Source organism: Amblyraja radiata, chromosome 18, assembly GCF_010909765.2.
Source record: "Amblyraja radiata isolate CabotCenter1 chromosome 18, sAmbRad1.1.pri, whole genome shotgun sequence".
Taxonomy (NCBI): Eukaryota; Metazoa; Chordata; class Chondrichthyes; order Rajiformes; family Rajidae; genus Amblyraja; species Amblyraja radiata.
The window spans coordinates 39,958,675-39,983,116 of NC_045973.1; the positions used below are offsets into that span (position 1 = coordinate 39,958,675).

Sequence of the window (24,442 nt, forward strand, 5' to 3'; positions counted from 1 at the left end):
CTCAACTTCCCGTTGATTGATTTGGAATTTACCATTCTGCAGATCAGTTGCAGTTGACCTAGCAGCACATCTTTGGGATGTGGAGAGAAACCCTGCTGAGGAGCACAGTGAGAAAATGCAACCTTCTCCAAGTCCATACCCGAGTTGATGATTGCACCAGGCTCTTGGAGCTGTGAGATAATGGCTGTACTACTCACTGAAGCCAACCTGCTCAAAGTCAGTCTTTACTGAAGAGGTCTTGTAGTATAAAAGGAAACTCCCCTTCCTCCTGCTATTTGCGAGACGTTATTTGAAAACCTATGTACAGGTCTAATGTCTACCTAAGGAAGGATATGCTTACAATAGGAGGAATACAACAAATATTCACTATTGATTAGCTGAATAGTTGGTGTGGGGGGGGGGGGGGGGGGGGTGGGGGGTGGGGGTGGGGGGGGGGGGTGGGGGGGGGAAGGAGGGGGTGTTATTTGTATTAAGAGAAATTAAGTAAGCTGGACCTTTACACTTTCGAGCAGTGAGCGGTGATTATCGAAGTATAAAAAGATTCTGCAGGACTTCTGATATAATTTTCAGATATTAAGGGAACTAGGTAATGTAGGTACAGGAAAGTAAAACAAAGGTAAAAGACCAGTCGTGATCTTATTGAATGGGAGAACAGGCGCACGGAGCTAAATGACCTATTCCTGCTTTTATTTCTTCCAATCATCTGTCCCCCTGACCAAGGAGGCAGGATTTCTAGTGGATTATTCAACACATGTACTAAATGTGACCACATGGTGGAGCTATAACATAACAAACAGCCCGGTGAATTCAACGTGAATTTGAACTGAGCCATTACAGTTTTTGTACAAATTTCTGCGTACTGACTTTGTGACCTATGTTGCCTAGCTATGTAGATTTTAGATTGTAAGACTATAATACTATGTGGCTAATCTAATATCTCCTTGAACATCGTTTAATATATCATGTACCAATTACCACAAAGTATGAACTGATCCTTATATAGCACCTTGATATATAATGCTAGCCATTGATCACCCATTCACACTAGTTGATGTCTGTTATCCCTTTTTCTCATTCATTCCCCTAGGAGCAATCCACGGAGGTCAACTAACTTACTAACACCCCAGGTCAACCTGCGGCCATCTTAAATATCTCTCCTCACACCTGAAGCTTATGTTCTTGAGCTTTAGAATCTTTTATCCTGGCTTGTGTTATAGAGAGAGGTTGGATAGGCTGGGACTCTTTTATGGAGTGTGGGAAGCTGGGGGGGGGGGGGGGGGGTGTAACTTTATTGAGGTGTACAAGATCATGAGTCAAGTCAAGTCAAGTCATGAGCAGGGAGATTCTACTGCAGTTGTACAGAGTCTTGGTGAGACCACACCTGGAGTATTGCGTACAGTTTTAATCTGAGGAAGGACATTCTTGCCATAGAGGGAGTACAGAGAAGGTTCACCAGACTGATTCCTGGGATGTCAGGACTTTCATATGAAGAAAGACTGGATAGACTCGGCTTGTACTCGCTAACATTTAGAAGATTGAGGGGGGATCTTATAGAAACTTACAAAATTCTTAAGGGGTTGGATAGGCTAGATGCAGGAAGATTGTTCCCGATGTTGGGGAAGTCCAGAACAAGGGGTCACAGTTTAAGGATAAAGGGGAAATCTTTTAGGACTGTGATGAGAAAAACATTTTTTACACAGATAGTGGTGAATCTCTGGAATTCTCTGCCACAGAATGTAGTTGAGGCCAGTTCATTGGCTATATTTAAGAGGGCGTTAGATGTGGCCCTTGTGGCTAAAGGGATCAGGGGGTATGGAGAGAAAGCAGGTACAGGATACTGAGTTGGATGATCAGACATGATCATATTGAATGGCGGTGCAGGCTCGAAGGGCCGATTGGCCTACTCCTGCACCTATTTTCTATGTTTCTATGTCAAGTCAAGTCACTTTTATTTCTATAGCACATTTAAAAAACAACTCTCGTTGGCGAAAACGCTGTACATTGGTGGAGGTACTAGCGTTATACAACATTGGTTCATAGATTAAGTACATACATAAATACATACATATAGTCTTCACTCAGAGGACGTCAAGAAATGCTTGAGAGTAAAGAGGAGCAGGGCTAAAGTCATTGCTCACAGTCATTTTCCCAGGATAGAAGATTCTAAAGCTAGAGGGCATAGGCTTCAGGTGTGAGGAGAGACATTTAAGATGACGCCAGGTTGACCAGTAGAGTTGCAGCCTCACACCGCCAGAGACCCAGGTTCATTTGTGAGCTTGGGTGTTGTCTGTGTGGAGTTGGTGCATTCTCCCTATAAGCATGTCTCATCTATTTATCTCAAAGACGTGTGTGTTAGTAGGTTAGTTGACCTCCGTAGATTGCTCCTAGGGGAATGAATGAGAAAAAGGGATAACAGACATCAACCATGGTGAATGGCTGGCATGGATTGGTAGGTTGAATGGCCTGTTTCCATGTTGTACGATTCTACCTCTCGATCCACCTTTTTTCACTATTTCTCATTATATCTCCACATCTGCCAAGACCAAAAATACCGCCTGAACCATTGCTCAATGACAACAGCTTTAGTGATGCAGTTCACCTGAATACACAGAAAATGTCACAGACTTTTAAATATGAACAAAGTTCAATGCAATTCCAGCTTCAACTACTTTTGCAGGAGGAAAGGGTACAGAGAAGATTTACGAGGATGTTGCCAGAACTAGAGGGTCTGAGCTATAGGGTGAGTTTGAGTAGTCTGGGACTCTATTCCTTGGGGCGCAGGAAGATGAGGGGTGATCTTATAGAGGTGTATAAAATCATGAAAGGAATAGATCGGATAGATGCACATAGTCCCTTGCCCAATGTAGGTGAATCGAGGTTGAGAGGACATAGATTTAAGGCGAAAGGAAAGATTTAATAGGAACCTGAGGGGTAACATTTTCACACAAACAGTGGTGGGTGTATGAAGCTGCCAGAGGAAGTAGTTGAGGCAACGACTCAACGATATTGCAATGTTCAAGAAACATTTAGACAGGTACATGGATAGGACAGGTTTGGAGGGATATGGGCCAAACACTGGCAGGTGGGACTGGTGTGACTGGGACATGTTGGCAAATTGGGCCGAAGGACCTGTTTCCACGTTTTGTGACCCCACGACTATGCACTAGTGTGTTGAAAACATCAGAGCAAAAATCAAACTGCTGGAGGAACTAGATTCCAGAATGTAGAGTTGCAATTGAATCCTTGATCTGGAGAAATTCACTTTCTACAAAGCAGACATAGAAATGATAGACTGGGGTAATAATTGAAAATGCTTTTTTTGATGATATTGATTTTTAGCGCTCTCCATGATGCTGTACTTTGATGCATTAATGCCAGTGGTGTGCGCTGATGTCAACTAGCAGGCAATACCAATTTTAACGCATATACTTGGCCAGAAATCGGTATGGCTATAGAACTGAAGCAGGCCATAAATGAAAAATTGAGTCATGTGTAAGGTGTTAAAAAGGGCTTATCTTTACTCAGCCCACCACTGTGGAGCCTGAAAGTATCCACCACCCTACAACTAGCTGCTGTTTGAAGAAACCTTGTGTGCTCACATCAACCTCCCCAGCACCTTAGATAATGATTCCCTCAGAGGTGAATCATCCCGACTGCATCTTGCTCATCACCTGGGCCTATACTTGATAAAATCTGACCACTCGAGCCTCTCTCAAGCTTCCACCCTTTAATGTCCCATTATGCTGCTACACAATTGCTAGCTCAACTGGTTTAAAGGTCAGATATTCTTTCCCTGCAGTTCTTAAAAGAACTACTGGCCATTCAAAGTCATTGTGTCTTTGAAGATGGACATAACTGGCTTCAACAAGGATATTTATTAGAGGTGCATCATTTAATGGGTGTGTTGAGGCAGGGAATGGTGTGAAAATATTATTCTTGGCAGCACAGGACTGCCAGTAGATTAACAGCTGCAGTGGGTCAGCAAGATGACAAGTCCTCCAGCAGCAGGGAATTGGAGGCTAAATGAAGGGTGTAGGTGAGTAATAGATCCCTTCACTCCACTGGGTGAATCCAGGCACTTTTTATACCTTGAAAGAGGAAAACAAACTCTACATTAATGGATTTTGGTGTATAATTAGCTGATGAATGAAGAAAGAGTGTTGAAGATTTAAATCCAACCCAACACAAGAACCATGCACCAGCAAGCAGCAGAGATTCCGGTAGTCCTTGCCCTCCTACATTCCTGTCTTTTGGGCTTCTAGGATTGTCAAGGTCAAACTAATGCTGCCTCCATAAAATTCTCCAAATCTTCTAGAAGAACAAGTAAACCAACAGGAGTTGGGCCATCTGATGTCAATCCTCCCCAGTGTAGAGATTCTAATTACACTCAGTCCCTCCAGAGGGCACGTCACCACCAGGCTGTTATGAGTCGAACACCAGTCTAACGAAACAAACCTGCGTCAGGCTCTGCCACAGAAGACATTAGCAGGTAGGGAGAGGGTAAGTCAAGATGGTCCTCACAACTTCCTTGTAAATGAACCATCCTTGCTGACTCCGATGAATTCCTAGAGAATAATGATTTGTGATGGCACTGAGAACCTCGAGGCTATGCATTGGAAGCCCAGCGCAAACAGCAAATGGAATGGACCACTCAAACAACCCATCCACACATCCTCCAGGATATCTCCTGCCACGTGTGTGATATAGTCTATGGGTCCTGCCTTGGCCTCATCAGTCACTGCAGAATCCAGAACCAGGTCTACCTAAGTAACAAAATAGAGAGGGGCTTCATATCAGTTTCTGCACTATAAGCTTTCTATCATCCCAGGATATTAATAGTCATAAATTCATACAACACAGAAACAGGCCCTTCGGCCCATGTTATTGATGCCAACCAAGACGACCAATCTCATTTGCCAGTCCCATTTGCCCTTGTTTGGCCCATATCCATCTAAATGTTCCCTATCCATGTACCTGTCCAGGTGACTTTTAACTGCTGTTATGGTACCTGCCTCAACTATCACCTCTGGCAGCATGTTCCACATATCCATCAACATCTAAGTGAAATCATTGCCCCATAGGTTCGTATTAAATCTTGCCCCCCTCACCTTAAATCTATGTCTTCTGGCTCTTGATTTCCCCTACTTTGGGAAAAAAACTGTGCATTCACCATATTTATTCCCCTCGTGATTTTAGACACCTTTATAAGATCACCCCTCAGCCACATGCACTCTAAAGAATAGATATTTAGCCTGCCCAACCAGTCCATGTAGCTCAGGCCCTCGAGTACTGGCAGCATCCGTACACTTTCCAGCCCAATGACAATCTTCCGATGGCAGACTGGCCAAAATCTAACCTCTAATAAATGCCCTTGTTGAATCTCTCGTTACCAACATCTTGTACAACTGGAACATAATGTCCCAACTATAATACTCAAGACACTGACTGATGAAGGCCAATGTACTAAAAGCCTTCTTTACCATCTTCTCTACCTGTGATACCACTTTCAGGGAACTATGTACACATACTCCAATATCCCTCTGCTCTGCCACACTCCCCAGGGCCCTACCATTCACTGTGAAGATACTGCCCTTGGTAAAGACTGATAGGGAATTCCCGATTGCTCTATTAATTCCCACCCACATTTACTGGCATTGTGAATTAAACTTGGCCTGCCTTTTGTACACCTTCCTGATCCAAATTGGCCCAAATCACTCTAAACCTATCCTATCCATGTACCTATGCAAATGTCTTTTAAACATTGTGATAGTACCTGCCTCAGCTACCACCTCTGGCAGCTCCTTCCATACACCTACCACTCATTGTGTGCAAAAGAAAGTTGGCCCTCAGGTTCCTATTAAATCATTTCCACTGCACCTTGAAACTATATCGTCTGGTTCTTAATTCCCCTACTCTGTGTAAAAGACTCTGTGCATTTACCCTATCCAAACCCCTCATGACCCTATATACCTCTTGAAGTTACGTACAACATACAGGCCTGATTTTCAACAAAGAAACCCTGTGCATCCACAGAATTAGTACAGTGTGGGGGCGGTGAGCAGATTGCACAAGAGGTTTTGTTCACAATATGGCTGAAATTATGTTGATAGTTGACTAAGCTATGGCCTCTGGCTTAACAGACAACTCTCAATATATCGGAATGTGATTGTGGTATTATGTTGTTTTATTCTCTTCAGCTCTTCGCCAGCTCATAAATCACTACTCTCCCAATTTGATCTTGTGTTGAATGAAGACTCTATGGGTCCAAGCTTTGCAAAATTATTAAATATAAATTAAGAAAATAAGGTACCAAATTTCAAACATCAAAATGTAATGGCTCGAAAACATTTAATTGAACACAATCAGTGCAAACAATATGAATGACCTAATACTATCAAGGATCCTTGCAGCCATCTCTCAATTAGATGAATGGAGATGGTGTTTCTGCTGCTTACGCAACATGACAACTCCACAGTGACATTTAGTCACCAATTTCCCAATTCAAACAAAGTTTAAATTCTCAGAATAACGTGGTGAGAACTGAATTAATATTCCTTCAAGAGAAAGCTGAGGCCCCCAAATTACTTATCCCATATTATAATCGCTCTTCTAATACACAGCATTCATTCCTTGCCTCCTTGCTCCAGAGATTGCTAATACAAAAGATTAGCATTGGAGTATTTGATAGCGTTATTTGGAATGAAAACTTTGTCAGTTGTAAACAAAGGTACATCGTAACACATGCAATAATTTGATACAACCCTACGTATAGCTGAAGCCCACAGGAATCAGAATGGATTAATAGCCATCCAGTGAGAACAATTTAATTAGCCACTGAAGTCTATTACAAGGATATCAGTCAGATTTGTTTCAGGCCTTGAGTGTAATCCTTGACTGTCACAGTTGCTTCATTGCATTATAGCACCATCTCTGCCATGTGTTCACAGCACCAGAGGACAAGGATGCAGTTGCCTAGGCACCAAGCTACAAATATAGGCCTTAAACATGTAATACAATGCAAGAAGCAGAAACAGCTGTCTGGGTCACACAGAAAAGTTCCAGTGAGGATTGTCTGAAATGTCAAGATCTTCACATCTTTTGTCAGCCTCAAGATGGTCAAAAAATACAAACTACACTGCAAAATACCGCATTAGCTCTGTGGCAAACCGAGTAAGACACTTATCTAAGCTTGGCTTAAAAAAAGCCAAAGAGGAAATAAAATTCAGCATAAATAAAACCAATAAATCATGCCTACATTCCCCCTCAACACCAGCTACATTTACTGCACTGAATAACGATAAAGGAGATTATAATTTATAACTTTCCATTACTTTTATCATATTTCATTTTATGATTAATAGTTGGTGTTTTGCCATACACCGTATACAACTGTTCTTGTAAAAATGGTAATGTACATCAACAATACTTATCTAGACCTACCATAATAGTTTGTAACTGATTGTTGCAGTGTTTCATGCATCATAATGCTAAAAGCTATTACCACAACAAAACCCAATCAAAAAAATACTATAAACATTTAAAGACACAGTGAATACTCCGTTAGGAAACAAACGTAAATGTATAATATTACTCAAATTGAATTCAATGACCGCTTAGCTCAAGGTAAAAATTATTTAAGTCAATTTTTCCTTTCATTGATTAGTCTTTTAAGATAACAAATTATATGGAACAGAAACCAGAAACGTAGTGCAACACCATTCTGCCATGTGCTATCAATTTTATCACTGTTTCCCAACAAATATTAATACTATTTTTGAGTAACCCAGTTCCTTTTCAAAGATCCAATATGTACAGAAATATCATCACTATTTTACAACACTTAGAGTTCAGCGATACAGCATGGAAACAGGCCCATTCGTCCCACTGAGTCTGCGCCGACCAGCGATTACCCTGTACGCTAGCACTATCCTACACACGAGGGACAATTTACAACTTACAGAAGCGAATTAACCTGTAATCCTGTCTTTGGAGTGTGGGAAGAAACCAGAGCACCCGGAGGAAACCCACACAGTCACAGGGAGAACATACAAACTCTGTACAGACAGCACTCATAATCAAGATCGAACCTGGGTCTCTGGCGCGGTAAGGCAGCAACATTACCACTCGTTAAATTAAAATAAATAGTTTCTCTGTCATCTGAGGTCCTCTTTCTTCAGCTGTATATGGTGCCCTCAACCACATCTCCTCTGTTTCCTGTAGTTCTCATCCCTCGTTCCCCAGACAGACCAGGTATAGGGTTCCCCTGGTCCTTACCTTTCACTCCATTCGCCAAACGCCGACAGGTGGGACTAGTGTAGATGGGACATATAGGTCGGCATGGACATGTTGGGTCGTAGGGATTGTTTCCACGCTCTATAACTCTAATACACAACATTATGCAACTGCATGAGGACCTTTCCTCTACTTCACATATTTAACAATCTCATGTTCCTATTATGAATTGCAGAATAATATTGATTATGACAGTACAGTGAATCCTCATTACAACAGACCATAGAGGTGGGGTGTGGGGTTAATTAATGCTATTGTCCACGTTAACCGAGTAATGTATTATCATTGTATTTAATTGAAACAAAGAACTGCAGACGATGGTTAATATTCAAAATTCATGGTGCTGGAGTAACGGGCAGCATCTCTGGAGAACATGAATAGATGACGTTGGGACTCTTCTTCAGATTGATTCAGTGGGCTGAGTTAAGGGGCTGTCCCACTTGGGAGACCTAATTGGCGAGTTTAGAAGAGTTTAGGAGAGTTAGATAAAATGTCATGTTGAAGACCTCCTTCGACTATGTTGAAGACTAGCTTCGACGAGCTACGACTAGCTATGACTAACTTCGGGAAAATAGTGGAAAGTGAAGACTTCGATCTCCTTCGACCTCCCCTCGACTATGATGAAGACTATCTACGACTACCTTTGACTACCCTCGATTACCAACGACTAACAAGCTGCCCTACTACCACCTACTACGACTAAACTTACGAGTAAAAAAAGTATCGATTTTTTTCCATGGTGACCTTTTTTTACTCGCGGGCATTTTTCAACATGTTGAAAAATATGCCACGACCTAGCTGGGGCCTCAGGTACACGGGGACTACTCTCGAGCATGAAGGAGGGTTATAAAGACCTCCTACAACCTCATGTCGACCATGCTGCGAGAGTATGAGTCGAGGGCAAACTCGCCAGAACTCGTGGATTAGGTCGCTCAAGTGGGACACCCCCTTTACTCCAGCACCCCATTTCCTCACTGAAAAATGTGATGATCACCCATTCAAAGGAATTGCTGCCACAGTGATATAATGTTCAGACAATATTATAAATATGCAATCACATCCTTTCCAAAACTGTGTATGAAGGAACTTCAGTTGCTGGTTTACACCGAACATAAACACTTAAATGCTGGAGTAACTCAGCATCTCGTATCTCGTATTCCACTTGAACTTGAATTCTCCAATTTTAAGGAGACAAACCACACCATCCCCCCCCTTTTTTTCCCCCCCTCTCTTCTCTGTGGCCAACCTGATGTGCACCCGTTTCTCCCTTTCCCCTTCCCCACCCCCACCATTTCATCTATATTCCATCCTCTGGCTCCACATTTCACTCCTCACTAATCCTTTAACACACGTTTTGGCTTTTCATCTCTGGCCTTTGTCTAACCATCTGCCAAACAAAACCCTCTCTCCTGTCTCCACCCATCACTTGCCAGGCTTGTCCCTCCCGTACCTATCTTCCAACTTCCTCCACCCAGTACAATCAGCTTGAAGAAGGGTTCCGACTCGAGTCGTCACCTATCCATGTTCTCCAGAGATGCTGCCTGACCCACTGGGTTACTACAGCACTGTGTGAAACGTCACCTATCCATGTTCTCCAGAGATGCTGCCTGACCCGCTGAGTTATTCCAGCACTCTGTGCCTTTTCTGCTGACGGGTCATTTCCACACCCTTTCCAACTTCAGATTATCAGGATATATTTACTCCTCAATCTTCCCAACCTTCCAACATCCACCATGATTCTCAGACCACCCACCAGCAACAATAAATGCTGAATAAATAGCTGTTTTTATACTGTACTCAAAATGATGTAATTTCCCTACACCATTTATGACTAAACAAATCAGTGGCTTTTCATCAGTCCATTCCAACATATTTAGAAAGCATATATCTCAGCAAGTCAGTAATCTGTATCAGTTCATAAAATAAGAGGTGAGGAAAAGAGAATTGCTGTGTATAAAAAGATTGTGGTGAATTACCTGGTGTGCATCTAAATCAATGATCATTGCCTTCGAGACGCCTTCCACTCTCTCAAACAAAAACTGCAATAAGAAATAGTCATAATTACAATTTAGGAAAGCAAAAGTACATCAGTTCATAAGTGATATGAGCAGAATTAGAACAGATATGTAGCTGGATTTCCAAAAGATGCCAAAGCGACAAGGTTGTCTTCATGGGTGACTTTAACTTCCCCAATATTGATGGGGACTTGCTCGGTGCAATAGGCCTGGACAGGGCAGAATTTGTGAGGTCTATCAAGAGAATTTCTTGAAACAGTATGTGGACAAGTCCAACCTGGGAGGCTGGGAAATGAGCCTGGCCAGGTGACTGGTGTTCCAGTGGAAGACCTCTTTGGGGATAGGAATCACAACTCCATATGTTTTCAGATTGTTGAAGAGGGAGAAAGGAGGACCTTGTGGGTAAGTAATAAACTGGAGTAAGGCAAATTATAATTTGATTAGGCAAGAGGTCAGGAGGTTACACTGGGAGCAAGTGTTATTGGTTACAACTACATCTGACACGAGTGAGTTGTTTAAAGACCAGCTGATTGACGTACAAAACTGGCATGTTTAAATGAGGAGGATGGATAAGGGTGGAAAAGTAAAGGAACCTTAGATGACCAAAGAGGTTGTAAATTTAAACAAAAAGAGTATGGAAGTGCATGCAAAGTTTGAGAAGTTGGAAACAGAACCTTTGAGGAGTATAAAGAGAGGAAAGAACTCAAGCGGCCAAAGTAGAAGGGCTATAAGAGGTCACAATATGGCTTTGGTGAGTCATATTCAAGAAAATCCCTAAGCTCTTCATACCAGTGTTAAAAACAAGAGGGTAACTCTTGGGGAGAAGGTAGGATCGCTCTAATATCAAACAGGGAATTTGTGCTTGGAGTCTGGAATGTAGGAGAGTAACTAAACCAGGATGTTGCATCTGTATTCACCAAGGAGAAGGACATGGTGGACAGTGAGATAAGTGTAGAGGACAGTAATGTGCAAAGGTTGGTTGAGATTAAGGACGTGATGGGCCCTCGATACATTTCCAAGACCTGATGGGAGTTATCCCAAGTTATTGATAGAGGCAAGAGAGAAGACTACAGGAACTTTGACAAAGATCTTTGTGTCTTTGCAGGCCATAGGCGGTCTCAGAGGACTGGAGAGTAGCTAATGCTGCTCCTTTAATTTAAGAAGTAGAGAGAATCTATGAAATTATAGGCCAGTGAGCTTCACATCAGTGGTAGGGAAGCTATTGGAGTGGATTCTTTGGGATAGGATTTATTCCCATTTGAAGGAGAATAGGTTAATTTGGGATAGTCAGCATGGGTTTATACACGCCAGGTCATGTCTTGCTAACTTGATCGAGTTTTTGGATGAGGTTACAAAGGTGATCAATGATGATGGGGCGGTGGATGTTGTCCACATGGATTATAATAAGGCATTTCATCAAGTCCCCCATGGTAGACTGACCAGAAGATTAAAACAAACATGATTTATAGTGACTTGGTTGTATGGATTTGGAACGGATTTACTGATAGAAGACAGATGGTGATGGTGGAAGGACAATATTCAGGCTGGAGGCCAAAACTAGTGGGGTTTCACAGGTCTCCGCGCCTCACAGCACACCTCCATGGGAAGGAGTCCTCGCCCCCCAATGATGACCCCTTTTCCCTCCTCGTGGAACCCCCCTCGTGACGTCCCGGCTTTGGAACTCTTTATCCAGAACTGCCGCCGCGACGTCAACCGCCTCAACTTCTCCACTCCCCTGTCTCACTCCAATCTCTCCCCCCCTGAAAGCACTGCCATTGAATCACTCCGCAACAACCCAGATTGGGTTATCAAACCAGCCGACAAGGGAGGTGCCGTGGTAGTCTGGCGCGTCGATCTCTACAAAGCTGAGGCCACGCGCCAACTCTCGGACACCTCCTCCTACTTACCCTTGGACCATGACCCCACTGACGAGCACCAGGCCACCATATCTAGCACCATCACCGACCATCAATTCCCACGCCCTGCCCGACCAAGCTTCCAACCTCATCGTTCCCCAGCCCCGCACGGCCCGTTTTTACCTTCTCCCCAAAATCCACAAACCCGGCTCACCCGGCAGACCCATTGTCTCTGCTTGTTCGTGCCCCACCGAACTCATCCCCACATACATTGACTCCATACTATCCCCCTTGGTCAAATCCCTTCCCACCTATGTTCTAGACACCTCAGACACTCTCCGCCGCCTCCACGCATTCCACTCTCTAGGCCCTCACCCCCTCATCTTCACCATGGACGTCCAGTCACTCTACACCTCCAACCCCCACCAGGATGGCCTCAAAGCCCTCCGGTTCTTCCTCGACCAGAGGAGCAACCTATACCCAGTCACTGACACTCTCCTCCGCCTAGCGGAGCTGGTACTCACCCTCAACAACTTTACATTTGACTCCTCCCATTTCCAAACACAAGGCGTAGCTATGGGCACACGCATGGGCCCCAGCTACGCCTGCCTCTTTGTCGGGTACGTCGAACAATCCTTGTTCAATACGTACCAGGGCCCCATCCCCGACCTCTACCTCCGTTACATTGACGACTGCTTTGGGGCCACCTCCTGCACCCACACACAACTGACTGACTTCATCCACTTCACCACCAACTTCCATCCGGCACTCAAATACACCTGGACCATTTCCGACACTTCCCTACCATTCCTTGACCTCACCATCTCCATCGCAGGGGATAGACTTCTGACCGACATACACTACAAACCCACTGACTCACATGGCTATCTGGACTACACGTCTTCCCACCCTGTCCCCTGTAAGGACTCCATCCCCTACTCCCAATTCCTCCGCCTACGCCGCATCTGCTCCCAGGATGAGAAGTTCCACACCAGGGCATCGGAAATGTCCTCGCTCTTCAGGGAACAGGGATTCCCCTCCTCCACCATAGATGAGGCTCGCACCAGGGTCTCATCCATACCCCGCAACACTGCTCTCTCTCCCCATCCCCGCACTCGCAACAAGGCAGAGTCCCCCTAGTCCTCACCTTTCACCCCACCAGCCGGCAAATACAACAAATCATCCTCCGCCATTTTCGCCACCTCCAACGTGACCCCACCACTCGCCACATCTTCCCATCTCCCCCCATGTCTGCCTTCCGCAAAGACCGCTCCCTCCGCAACTCCCTTGTCAATTCTTCCCTTCCCTCCCGTACCACCCCCTCCCCGGGCACTTTCCGTTGCAACTGGCAGAAATGCAATACCTGTCCCTTTACCTCCCCCCTCGACTCCATTCAAAGACCCAAGCAGTCGTTCCAGGTGCAACAAAGGTTCACCTGTATCTCCTCCAACCTCATCTACTGCATCCGCTGCTCTAGATGCCAGCTGATTTACATCGGTGAGACTAAGCGGAGGTTGGACGATCGTTTCGCCGAACACCTCCGCGCAGTCCGCAATAACCTACCTGAACTCCCGGTGGCTCAGCACTTCAACTCCCCCTCCCATTCCCTATCCGACCTCTCTGTCCTGGGTCTCCTCCATTGCCAGAGCGAGCAACACCGGAAATTGGAGGAACAACACCTCATATTCCGCCTGGGTAGTCTGCGTCCGGCGGGCATGAACATTGAATTCTCCCAATTTTGCTAGCCCTTGCTGTCTCCTCCCCTTCCTTAACCCTCGAGCTGTCTCCTCCCATCCCCCCGCCCTCGGGCTCCTCCTCCTCCCTTTTTCTGAAGTCTGAACCCAGTCTGAAGAAGGGTTTCGGCCCGAAACGTTACCTATTTCCTTCGCTCCATAGATGCTGCTGCACCCGCTGAGTTTCTCCAGCATTTTTGTGTACCCGGGGTTTCACAGGGATCTGTGCTGGAACCTCTGCTGTTTGTTATGTGTATAAATGATTTGGACTGAAATGTAGCTGGGTTAGTTAGTATGTTTACAGATGATACCAAAATTGCTGAGGACCTGGACTGTGAGGAAGGCTGTCAAGATATACAGTGGGATATAGATCAGCTACAGAATTAGGTAGAGAAATGGCAGATGCAGTTTAGTTCAAGCAAGTGTGAGGTGTTGCACTTTGGGACGTCAAATGTAAGAGGAAAATATACAATTACTGCAGGACCCTCAACAGCATTGATATACAGAAGGATCTAGAGTTTCTCAAGTCCCTGAAAGTGGGAACTGAAAAAGATAGAGTGGTAAAGAGGCATATGGTATGCTTAACTTCATAGGTCGGGGAATTAAGTATAAGAGTCAATAGACAATAGGGGCAGGAGTAGGCCATTCGGCCCTTCAAGCCAGCACTGTCATTCAATGTGATCATGGCTGATCATCCACAATCAGTACCCCGCTCCTGCCTTCTCACCATATTCCCTTACTCCGCTATCTTTAAGAGTCCTATCAAGCTCTCTCTTGAAAGTATCCAGAGATCCGGCCTCCACCACCCTCTGAGGCAGAGAATTCCACACTCACAACCCTCTGTGTGAAAAAGTTCCTCACCGCCGTTCTAAATGGCTTACCCCTTATTCTTAAACTGAGGCCCCTGGTTCTGGACTCCCCCAACATCGGGAACATGTTTCCTGCCTCTAGCGTGTCCAACCCCTTAATAATCTTATATGTTTCAATAAGATCCCCTCTCATCCCAGATCCCGTTGTACTTTCCCTTTTCCCAACTTGACACCATTTAGATAATAATCTGCCTCCCTGTTTTTGCTACCAAAGTGGATAACCTCACATTTATCCGCATTAAACAGCATCTGCCATGCATCTGCTCACTCACCCAAGAAGTCATGATGCAGGTTTATAGGACTTGGGCTAGACCACATTTGGAATACTGCGTACAGATCTGGTCACCCCTTTACCGGAAAGATGTGGAGGCTTTGGAAAGGATGCAGAGGAGGTTTACCAGAATGTTGTCTGTATTAGGGGATATTAGCTACAGCGAGATATTGGGCAGACTTGGATTATTTTAACTGGAACGATGGAGGTTTTGGGAAACCTGACAGAAATCCATAACATTATGAGAGGCCTTGACAGGGTAGACAGGCAGAACCTATTTCTCTGGAGAGAAAAATCAAATACTAGAGGGCAGAGCTTTAAGGTGAGAGAGGCAATGTTTAAAGGAAGTGCATAGAAACATAGAAAAATAGGTGCTGGAGTAGGCCATTCGGCCTTTCAAGCCAGCACCGCCAGTCAATATGATCATGGCTGATCATCTAAAATCAGTAACCCGTTCCTGCTTTTGCCCCCATATCCCTTGATTCCTTCAGCCCGAAGAGCTAAATCTAACTCTCTCTCTTGAAAACATCCAGCGAATTGGCCTCCACTGCCTTCTGTGGCAGAGAATTCCACTAGATTCACAACTTCCTGGGTGAAGAAGTTTTTCCGCATCTCAGTCCTAAAAGGCCTACCCCTTATTCTAAACTGTGACCCCCGGTTCTAGACTCTCCCAACATCAGAAACATTTTTCCTGCATCTAGCCTGTCCAATCCTTTAAGAATTTTATATGTTTCTATAAGATGCCCTCTCATCCTTCTAAATTCCAGTGAATACAAGCCCAGTCGACCCATTCTCTCATCATATGTCAGTCCTGCCACCCTGGGAATTAACCTGATGAACCTACGCTGCACTCCCTCAATAGCAATATGTCCTTCCTCAAATTAGGAGACCAAAATTGCACACAATACTCCAGGTACAGTCTCACCAGGGCCCTGTACAATTGCAGTAGGACCTCCTTGCTCCTAAACTCAAATCCTCTTGCAATGAAGGCCAGCATTCCATTAGCTTTCTTTACTGCCTGCTGTACCTGCATGCTTACTTTCAGTGACTGGTGTACAAGCACACCCAGTTCTCATTGTACCCCTTTTCCGAATCTGACAGATAATAATCTGCCTTCCTGTTCTTGCCAGCAAAGTGGATAACCTCGCATTTATCCACATTATACTGCATCTACTGCATCTGCCCACTCACCCAACCTATCCAAGTCACCCTGCAGCCTCATAGCATCCTCATCGCAGCTCACCCTGCAGCCTCATAGCATCCTCATCGCAGCTCACACTGTCGCATAGCTTTGTCACATTTAATTCCATCATTTAAATCGTTAATATATATTGTAAATAATTGGAGTCCCAGCATCGAGCCTTGCCGCACCCCACTAATCACTGCCTGCCATTCTGAAAAGGACCCATTATTTCCTACTCTTTGCTTCCTGTCTGCCAACCAATTCCCTATCCATGTCAATACCCCACCACCAATACCACACGCTCTAATTTTGCACACTAATCTCTTGTGTGGGACCTTGTCAAAGGCTTTTTGAAAGTCCAGAAAAAAACACATCCACTGTCTCTCCCTCATCCATTCTACTTGTTACATCTTCAAAAAATTCCAGAAGATTAGTCAAGCATGATTTCCCCTTCCTAAATCCATGCTGACTTTGATCGATCCTGTCACTGCTTTCCAAATGCGCTGCTATAACATAATTATCAATCGACTCAAGCATCTTCCCCACTACCAATGCAAGGCCAACTGGTCTATAATTCCCCGTTTTCTCTCGCCCTCCTTTCTTAAAAGGTAGGGTTACATTGGCTACCCTCCAGTCCACAGGAACTGATCCAGAGTCGAGAGAACATTGGAAAATGCACCCACGATTTCTAGGGCCAACTCCTTGAGTACTCTGGGATGCACACCATCAGGCCCCGGGGATTTATCAGCCTTCAGTCCCAACAGTTTACCTAACACCATTTCCTGACTAATGTGTTCCCTTCAATTTCTCCCTCCCATTAGATCCTTGGTCCCCGTGGATATCTAGGAGATTGTTTGTGTCTTCCCTAGTGAAGACAGAACCAAAGTACTTATTTAACTGTTCTGCCATTTCTTTGATTCCCATTATAAATTCACCTGTCTCTGATTGTAAGGGACCTACATTTGTCTTCACTTATCTTTTCCTTTTTACATATCTAAAGAAACTTTTAGTCAGTTTTTATATTCCCCACAAACTTTCTTTCATGCCCTTTTTACCACCTTTTAATTAACTCCTTTGTCCTCCTCTGTTGAATTCTAAATTTCTCCCAGTCCTCCAGTTTGCTGCTTCCTCTAGCCAATTCCTTTTCCTTGGATTAAACACTATCCTTGATTTCCCTCATTAGCCATGGTTGAGCCGCCTTCCCCCTTTTATTTTTTCGCCAGAAAGGGATGAACATTTTTTGGAGTTCATCCATGCGGTCTATAAATCTTCGCCATTGCATCTCCACCGCCAACCCTTTAAGTATAATTTGCCCGTCTATCCAAGCCAATTCCCATCTCATATCTTCAAAGTCTCCTTTCTTTAAGTTCAGGACCCTAGTCACCGAATTAACCGTGTCACTCTCCATCCTAATGCAGAATTCCACCATATTATGGTCACTGTTGCCCAAGGGGCTTTGCACAAGATTGCTAACATCCTTCCTCTTTACACAATACCCAGTCTAGGATTGCCTGCCCTCTAGTAGGTTCCTCTACATACAGTATTTGTTTAAAAAAATATCCCGTCTACATTCCAGGAAACCCTCCTCCTCAGCGCTGCTACTAATTTGGTTGGCACAATCTATATGTAGATTAAAGTCTCCCATGATAACCCCTGTACCTTTACTACACGTATCTCTAATTTCCTGCTTGATGTTATCTCCAACCTCCCTACTGCTGTTTAGTGGTCTGTATACAACTCCAACAAGCGTTTTCTGCCCTTGGCTATTTCGCAGTGCTACCCACACTGATTCTACAGCATCCAAGCTAATGTCTCTCCTTGCTATTGCATTAATCTCCTCTTTAACCAGCAATGCCACCCCACCTCCTCTTCGTGTCTGTCGATCCTTCCTGAATATTGACTACCCTTGCATGTTTAGCTCCCAGCCTTGGTCATCCTGGGGCCATGTCTCCTTAATTCCAACTATATCATATTCCTTAACTACTAATTCCACATTCAATTCATCCACCTTATTACGAATGCTCCTCGCATTAAGGCACAAAGCTTTCAGGTTAGTTTTTCTTCTCTCCCTTCTACCTGTTGCTTCTGTCCTCCTTTTATGCCCCTCTGTCTCCTTGCAGTGGGTCCCATCCCCCTGCCCTGTTAGTTTAAACGTGACCTTTCCTACACTCTCTTTCCCATTAACTGCACACATACGCTTCCATGTGGTTGACTCCAACCCCCCCCCCGCCACCCACTCTTTAGCTTAAACACACCGAATTAACCGTGCAGGGCAACCCTTTTTTACACAGAGGGTGGTGAGTACCTGGAATGCGCTGCCAGGTATGGTGATTGAGGCAGAAACAATGGTGCATTTAAGAGGGATTTGGATAGGAATAAGGAAATGGAGGGATATGGATTATGCACAGGGAGAAAAGAGATGGTCTTAGCATCATGTTCGGCATGGGCACTGTGGGGTGAATGGCCTGTTTATTATGCTGCACCATTCTCTGTTACAAACTGTATGACTCAAATTTTCAGGAACTAGGAGATTTTTAATCAATGCACCAAAAGAGCAATTTAAACAGTCAGTACAAAATGGAAAACTATTAACTTGTTTATAACTGGCACATACTTTGAAAATGTATGCTTGGATTTGAATAAATTTAAGCAGATTTTACTGAGAAACAAACTTGTGCATATATCTGTATGCAATTAAAAAATAAATCAAAATATTTGGTCATAAAGTAATTTCATGGAAAAATGATATTGTAAACTCATCCAATAAAATGCTCAAGGGCAATAGGACCTTACTCTATCCATGTTGCCCCATGGGCATTTTATTGTCCACGGCATCAGCTGTGCTGATTCAGACGTAATGCTCATGGCCACTGTTCAATGACAAATCTGCACAGCAGTAGCAGTACAGCACAAGATAAGTGTCAGCATTCAGCTTTTGACGTCCTTATCAGCATTAAACCATAAAGGCCACTCAGCACAATCCATATGCACAGGGAAACTCTCATCCCTGCCTAAATAATGTATGATAATTCCAGGCCTTCAATTGTTAAACTTCCATTTCCTGGAATGATTATTACTGTGACATCCGAACGTGAATTGTCGACATATTGCAGAGAGGTTCTACTCATAGGTTTTGGAATTCTAAAGCTCAGGTCACGTAGAAACTTCAAATGACATAGAGAAACAGGACCTTCAATTCACTATGTGTGCTCAACTCAAAACAGGCATCAAGCCTGAAAAGGGAAATTCTCCTACGAGTTTGATGTGAGTGTGGAGAGTCATTTTATATTTGCAGCCCAATTTTATATTCAGTCTGTGGTTTGAAAGCTTAGTTAAAGTCGTCACATGTAGCCTAGGGCAGGAATGGGAAGATAGGACAGTGAGACCACACTTGGAATACTACATACAATTTTGATTACCATGCTCTAAGAAAGATACCATTAAGTTGGAAAGAGTGCTGTTAAAATTTACAATGTTGCCAATACTCAAGGGCATGAGTTAGAAAGGAAAGACTGAGCAGGTGAGGATGTTATTTGTTGCTTGTAGTAGACTGAGCGGTGACCTTATAAAGGTGATTAAAATCTTGAGGGGCGTAGATAAAGTAAATGCACACAGTCCCAAGGAACAAGAATCAAAAACCAGAGGGTATCGGTTTGAGGTTAGAGGGTAAAGACATAAATGAGACTGGACAGACAACTTCTTCACATAGAGGTTGGTGCACGTATGGAATGAGCTGGCCAAGAAAGAGGTTGAAGCAGATATAACAATACCATTTAAAAGAATTCCACCATATTATGGTCACTGTTGCCCAAGGGGCTTTGCACAACAATATCATGAACTAATCCTTCCTCTTTACACAATACCCAGTCTAGGATGGCCTGCCCTCTAGTAGGTTCCTCTACATACAGTATTGGTTTAAAAAAATATCCCGAATACATTCCAGGAAATCCTCCTCCTCAATGCTGCTACTAATTTGGTTGGCCCAATCTATATGTAGATTAAAGTCACCCATAATAACTACTGTACCTTTACTACACGCATCACTAATTTCCTGCTTGATGTTATCTCCAGCCTCCCGACTGCTGTTTAGTGGTCTATATACAACTCCAACAAGCGTTTTCTGCCCTTGGCTATTTCACAGTTCTACCCACACTGATTCTACAGCATCCAAGCTAATGTCTCTCCTTGCTATTGCATTAATCTCCTCTTTAACCAGCAATGCCACCCCACCTCCTCGTCGTGTCTGTCGATCCTTCCTGAATATCGACTACCCTTGCATGTTTAGTTCCCAGCCTTGGTCATCCTGGGGCCATGTCTCCTTAATTCCAACTATATTAATTCCACCTTAACTACTAATTCCACATTCAATTCATCCACCTTATGTCTGTCTATCCTTCCTGAATATCGAATACAGGTTGAAGCAGATATAACAATACCATTTAAAAGACACCTGGAGTAAGAGTAAGAAGGATATTGGCCACGTGTGGGCAAATGGGACTAGCGCAGATAGGCATCTTGTTTAGCATGGACAAGTTTGGCTGCAGGGCCCATTTCTGTGCTGCATAGTCCAGTGACTTTATGAATGCATGGATGGAGAGTGTAAGAGAGGGTTTTATAGTACTCAGGAAATGAGGCTATTTCTGAGAATGAACGTGGTTGGACCTCTTTACAAGTCAGACAGGTTGCATCTCAACAGGCACTGCACCAATATCCTCATGGTGAGTGGGGTGAGTGAGGGGGGAGAGGCAGGGGAAGGAAAGGGGAGGATGATGTGGGGCGGTTGTACGAGGGAAAGGATTCAAAATAGCTTGGCAAGAGAATGGGACACCAAAGGCTGAATCAGAAAGGAAAAAAGCTAGGCTGAAAATAGAAGCACAGAGCTAAGATAACACAGAACATAAAACAGGACAGCACAGGAACAGCCCCTTCGGCCCCCAATGTTTGTGCTGAAAATGACGCCAGTAAAACTGATCTCATCTGCCTGTACATGATCCACATCCCTCTATTCCCCACACTTCCATGTGCCTACATAAAAGCCTCTTAAACACCACTAGTGCATCTGCCTCCACCACCACATCTAGCAATCTGTTCCAGACCCCCACCACTCTCTGTGTAAATAACTTGCCCCGCACGTCTCCATTCAACTTTCCCCCTCTCACATTGCTATACCCTCTAGAGCTGGACTTTTCCACCCTGGGAAATAGATTCTGACGGTCTGTCCTATCTCTGCCTCTCCTAATTTTATATACTTCTATCAAGTCTCCCATTAACCTCTGATGATCCAGAGAAAGTAATTCACCTCAATCCAACCTCTCCCTGTATCTGAAACCCGCTCCAAGCAACATTCTGGTAAACCTCCTCTCTATTACTTGCTGTCATTATGTTCAATCCCCCTAGCAATGAAGGCAAGCATACCATACGCGGTCTTTAACACCCTATCTACTTGTGCTGCCACCTTCAGTGAGCTATGAACTTGGACTCCAAAGATCCCTTTGCACATCAATGCTGTTAAGGGTCTTGCCAAGGGTTATTTAGACAAGTAAAGAGAAAGGGAAGAGCAATGGCGCAGTGCAGTGAGCGGGCCAGCGGGGTAATGATAAGGCCAGAGCAAACCACCAGATGTGCATCAATATGTACAGCCATAGTCATGTCAAATGTGAAGAGAAAATTAAAGGCTCTTTCTGGGAATGTACACAACATTTGTAACAAGATAATATAGTCAGGGAAATAGGCACAGTTATTTGTCGGAAAAATTAAGTCCTGAAGGCTGTGTTGCCTGCCTGGTTGCCTGAAAAGTAGTCATGATATATGGCATAAATTACTTAAAAGGAAATAGAAAAGGCATGTAAGAAAGGCAATGTTACAGAGGCCAGTGGGGTGTCAATAGGCCAGTAGACTGGGAAAATAGGTTGGTACTGGATCCCAAGAGAGGGATTTTTGTAGAAAGCTTATGAGATGACCAAGCCCACTGGTCCTGGCCAAGCCCAGTAGGGAAAAGGCAATTCTGGATTTGGTGTTGTGCAATGAACGAGCCTTGATTAAGGAGCTCAAGGCGAAGGAACAGCTAGTGGCAGTGATCATAATGTAATTGAACTCAACCTGCAGTTTGAGTAGGAGAAGCTGAATTCAGATAGAGTTGTAGAGTCATACAGGCAAGGCAACCCTTCGACCCAACTTGCCCACAGTGATCAAAATGCCCCATCTACACTCGTCACACCTGCCTGCGTTTGGTCTTACTAACCCATCCCATCCATGTACCTGTCCAAATGTCTTTTAAACATTGTGATAGTATGTATTGGTGTTTTTGTTGAGTTAAACTAACAACAAAGGCATGATGGAGGAGCTGGTTAAAGTTGATTGGGAGGAGACTCTAGCAGGAATGACAGTGGAGCAGCAATGATAGGAGTTTCTGGGAATAATTCAGAAGACGCAGGATTTTTTCATCCCAATGAGGAAGGAACATACTAGGGGGGAAATGAGTAGTCAATTGTGGCTGTCAAGGGAAGTCCAAGACAGCATCAAAGCAAAAGAGAAGGAATATAACATGACAAAGATTAGTGGGAAGATGGAACATTGGGAAACTTTTAAAATCCAACAGAAAGCAACAAAAAAAGGAATATAGGGAGAGAATATGAAATATGAAAGTTAGCTGGCCAATAATATAAAATTATTTTCAGATTTATAATGAGGAAAAGAGAGGCAAAAGTCGACATTGGACCACTGGAAAATGACACTGGAGAAGTAGTAATGGTGAAGAAAGAAATGTCGGATGAACTGAATACGTTTTTTGCGTCAGCCTTCACAGTGGAAGACACCAGCAATTTGCCAGAAATTCAAGAGAGTCAGGGGGCAGAAGTGAATGCTGTCACTATTACTGAGGAGAAAGTTCTTGGGAAGCTGAAAGGTCTGAAGGTGGATACGTCTCCTGGACCAGATGAACTACACCCCAGAGTCTATAAGAGGTAGCGGTTGAGATTATGGTGACGTTAAAGCGGCCTTTTCACGGGGCGACTTGACGCAAGAGTTAACCGGAGTTTAACATCGTGGGAACCTCGTGCGATAACAGTACGGCATTCGTGGACCACCGTGGACCACCGTAGCGCTAACGGCGGGTAGTCGTGTAACTTGGTCACTCGGGAGAAAATTCAAGAAAGTTTGAATTTCTCCAAGAGTGACTTGTACACTTGTGGTTGAGTATTGCAACATTATATGAACGTAGTGGCCAGTGCGATATCCGTAATAACTCTTGCGGGTACCGTGGGAACTCCTGCGAACGGTGAACCCGGAAGCTGGACAGAGGGGACAGAAGGTGAGTAAAAATTATCTTCTGTGGGATTGAATTTAAAAAATAAATAAAAATAAAGATTTGCATCCGCATATGGACATCAACTTATTCATGAGTTATGTTAATGAGATTCAAGAAAATAACTATAATCTTTAAAAGGGACTTTAAAAGGGACTTTACTGAAAGGTTACGCATTTTTATGGTCCGTGAGAAATTTTTCACATGTACTTCTTTGAGAGATACAGGTCGGAGTCCTCGGGTCCAGGGGTCCGGAACGCTACCAATCAATGTTGTACAGAGACCCGTGTAAGGAATGAACTGCACATGCTGGTTTAAACCGAAGACAGACACAAAAAGCTGGAGTAACTCAGCGAGTCAAGCAGCATCTCTGGAGAAAAAAAGCTGATGTTTCGGGACGAGACACATCTTCAGACTCAATTCCGATTAGGCTGTCTGAAGAAGGGCTCCGATTCGAATCGCCACCTATTCTTTTTCTCCAGAGATGCTGCCTGACCCGCTGACTTACTCCAGCTTTTTATGTTTTTCTTCCCAGATCTGACTTACCTGCTGAGTTACACCAACATTTTGTGTCCTTCTGTGCGTATTAACCAGCATTAACCAGCGTCTGCAGTTCCTTTAGACATTACCTAACATCAGATTTTAGAGATATAGAGCGTGGGAACTCCTGCGAACGGTAAACCCGGAAGCTGGACAGAGGGGACAGAAGGTGAGTAAAAATATCGACAAGGGAACATGTGTCCTTCGAGGACGTCCCACCTAATTGTCATTGTTGGATAATCTTTTTAACAGGAACACTTGCAGAGATGGCTCCCAGAAAACTCAAAGAAAGGGGGTAAAGCGTGTCAGAGATGTTTTTGCCATGTTGCGCTATTCAGTTTCTATATTGTTTCAGTTTCTATATCTATATTGTTGCTCTA

At 44.1% G+C, this 24,442-nt stretch overlaps 1 protein-coding gene across 3 annotated transcripts in view; it reads right to left on the bottom strand.

Moving 5' to 3' along the window:
- hdac11 (histone deacetylase 11) overlaps positions 1–24,442 on the bottom strand; it is a 114,690-nt gene that overhangs the window by 24,647 nt on the left and 65,601 nt on the right. For 2 of the 3 annotated variants that reach the window (XM_033037200.1, XM_033037201.1), the window contains one exon: positions 10,269–10,331. The exons of the other annotated variant lie outside the window; for it this stretch is intronic. In XM_033037200.1, coding sequence (XP_032893091.1) covers positions 10,269–10,331 — 63 coding nt within the window. The remainder of the gene's footprint in view (positions 1–10,268; positions 10,332–24,442) is intronic. 3 annotated transcript variants of the gene reach the window in all.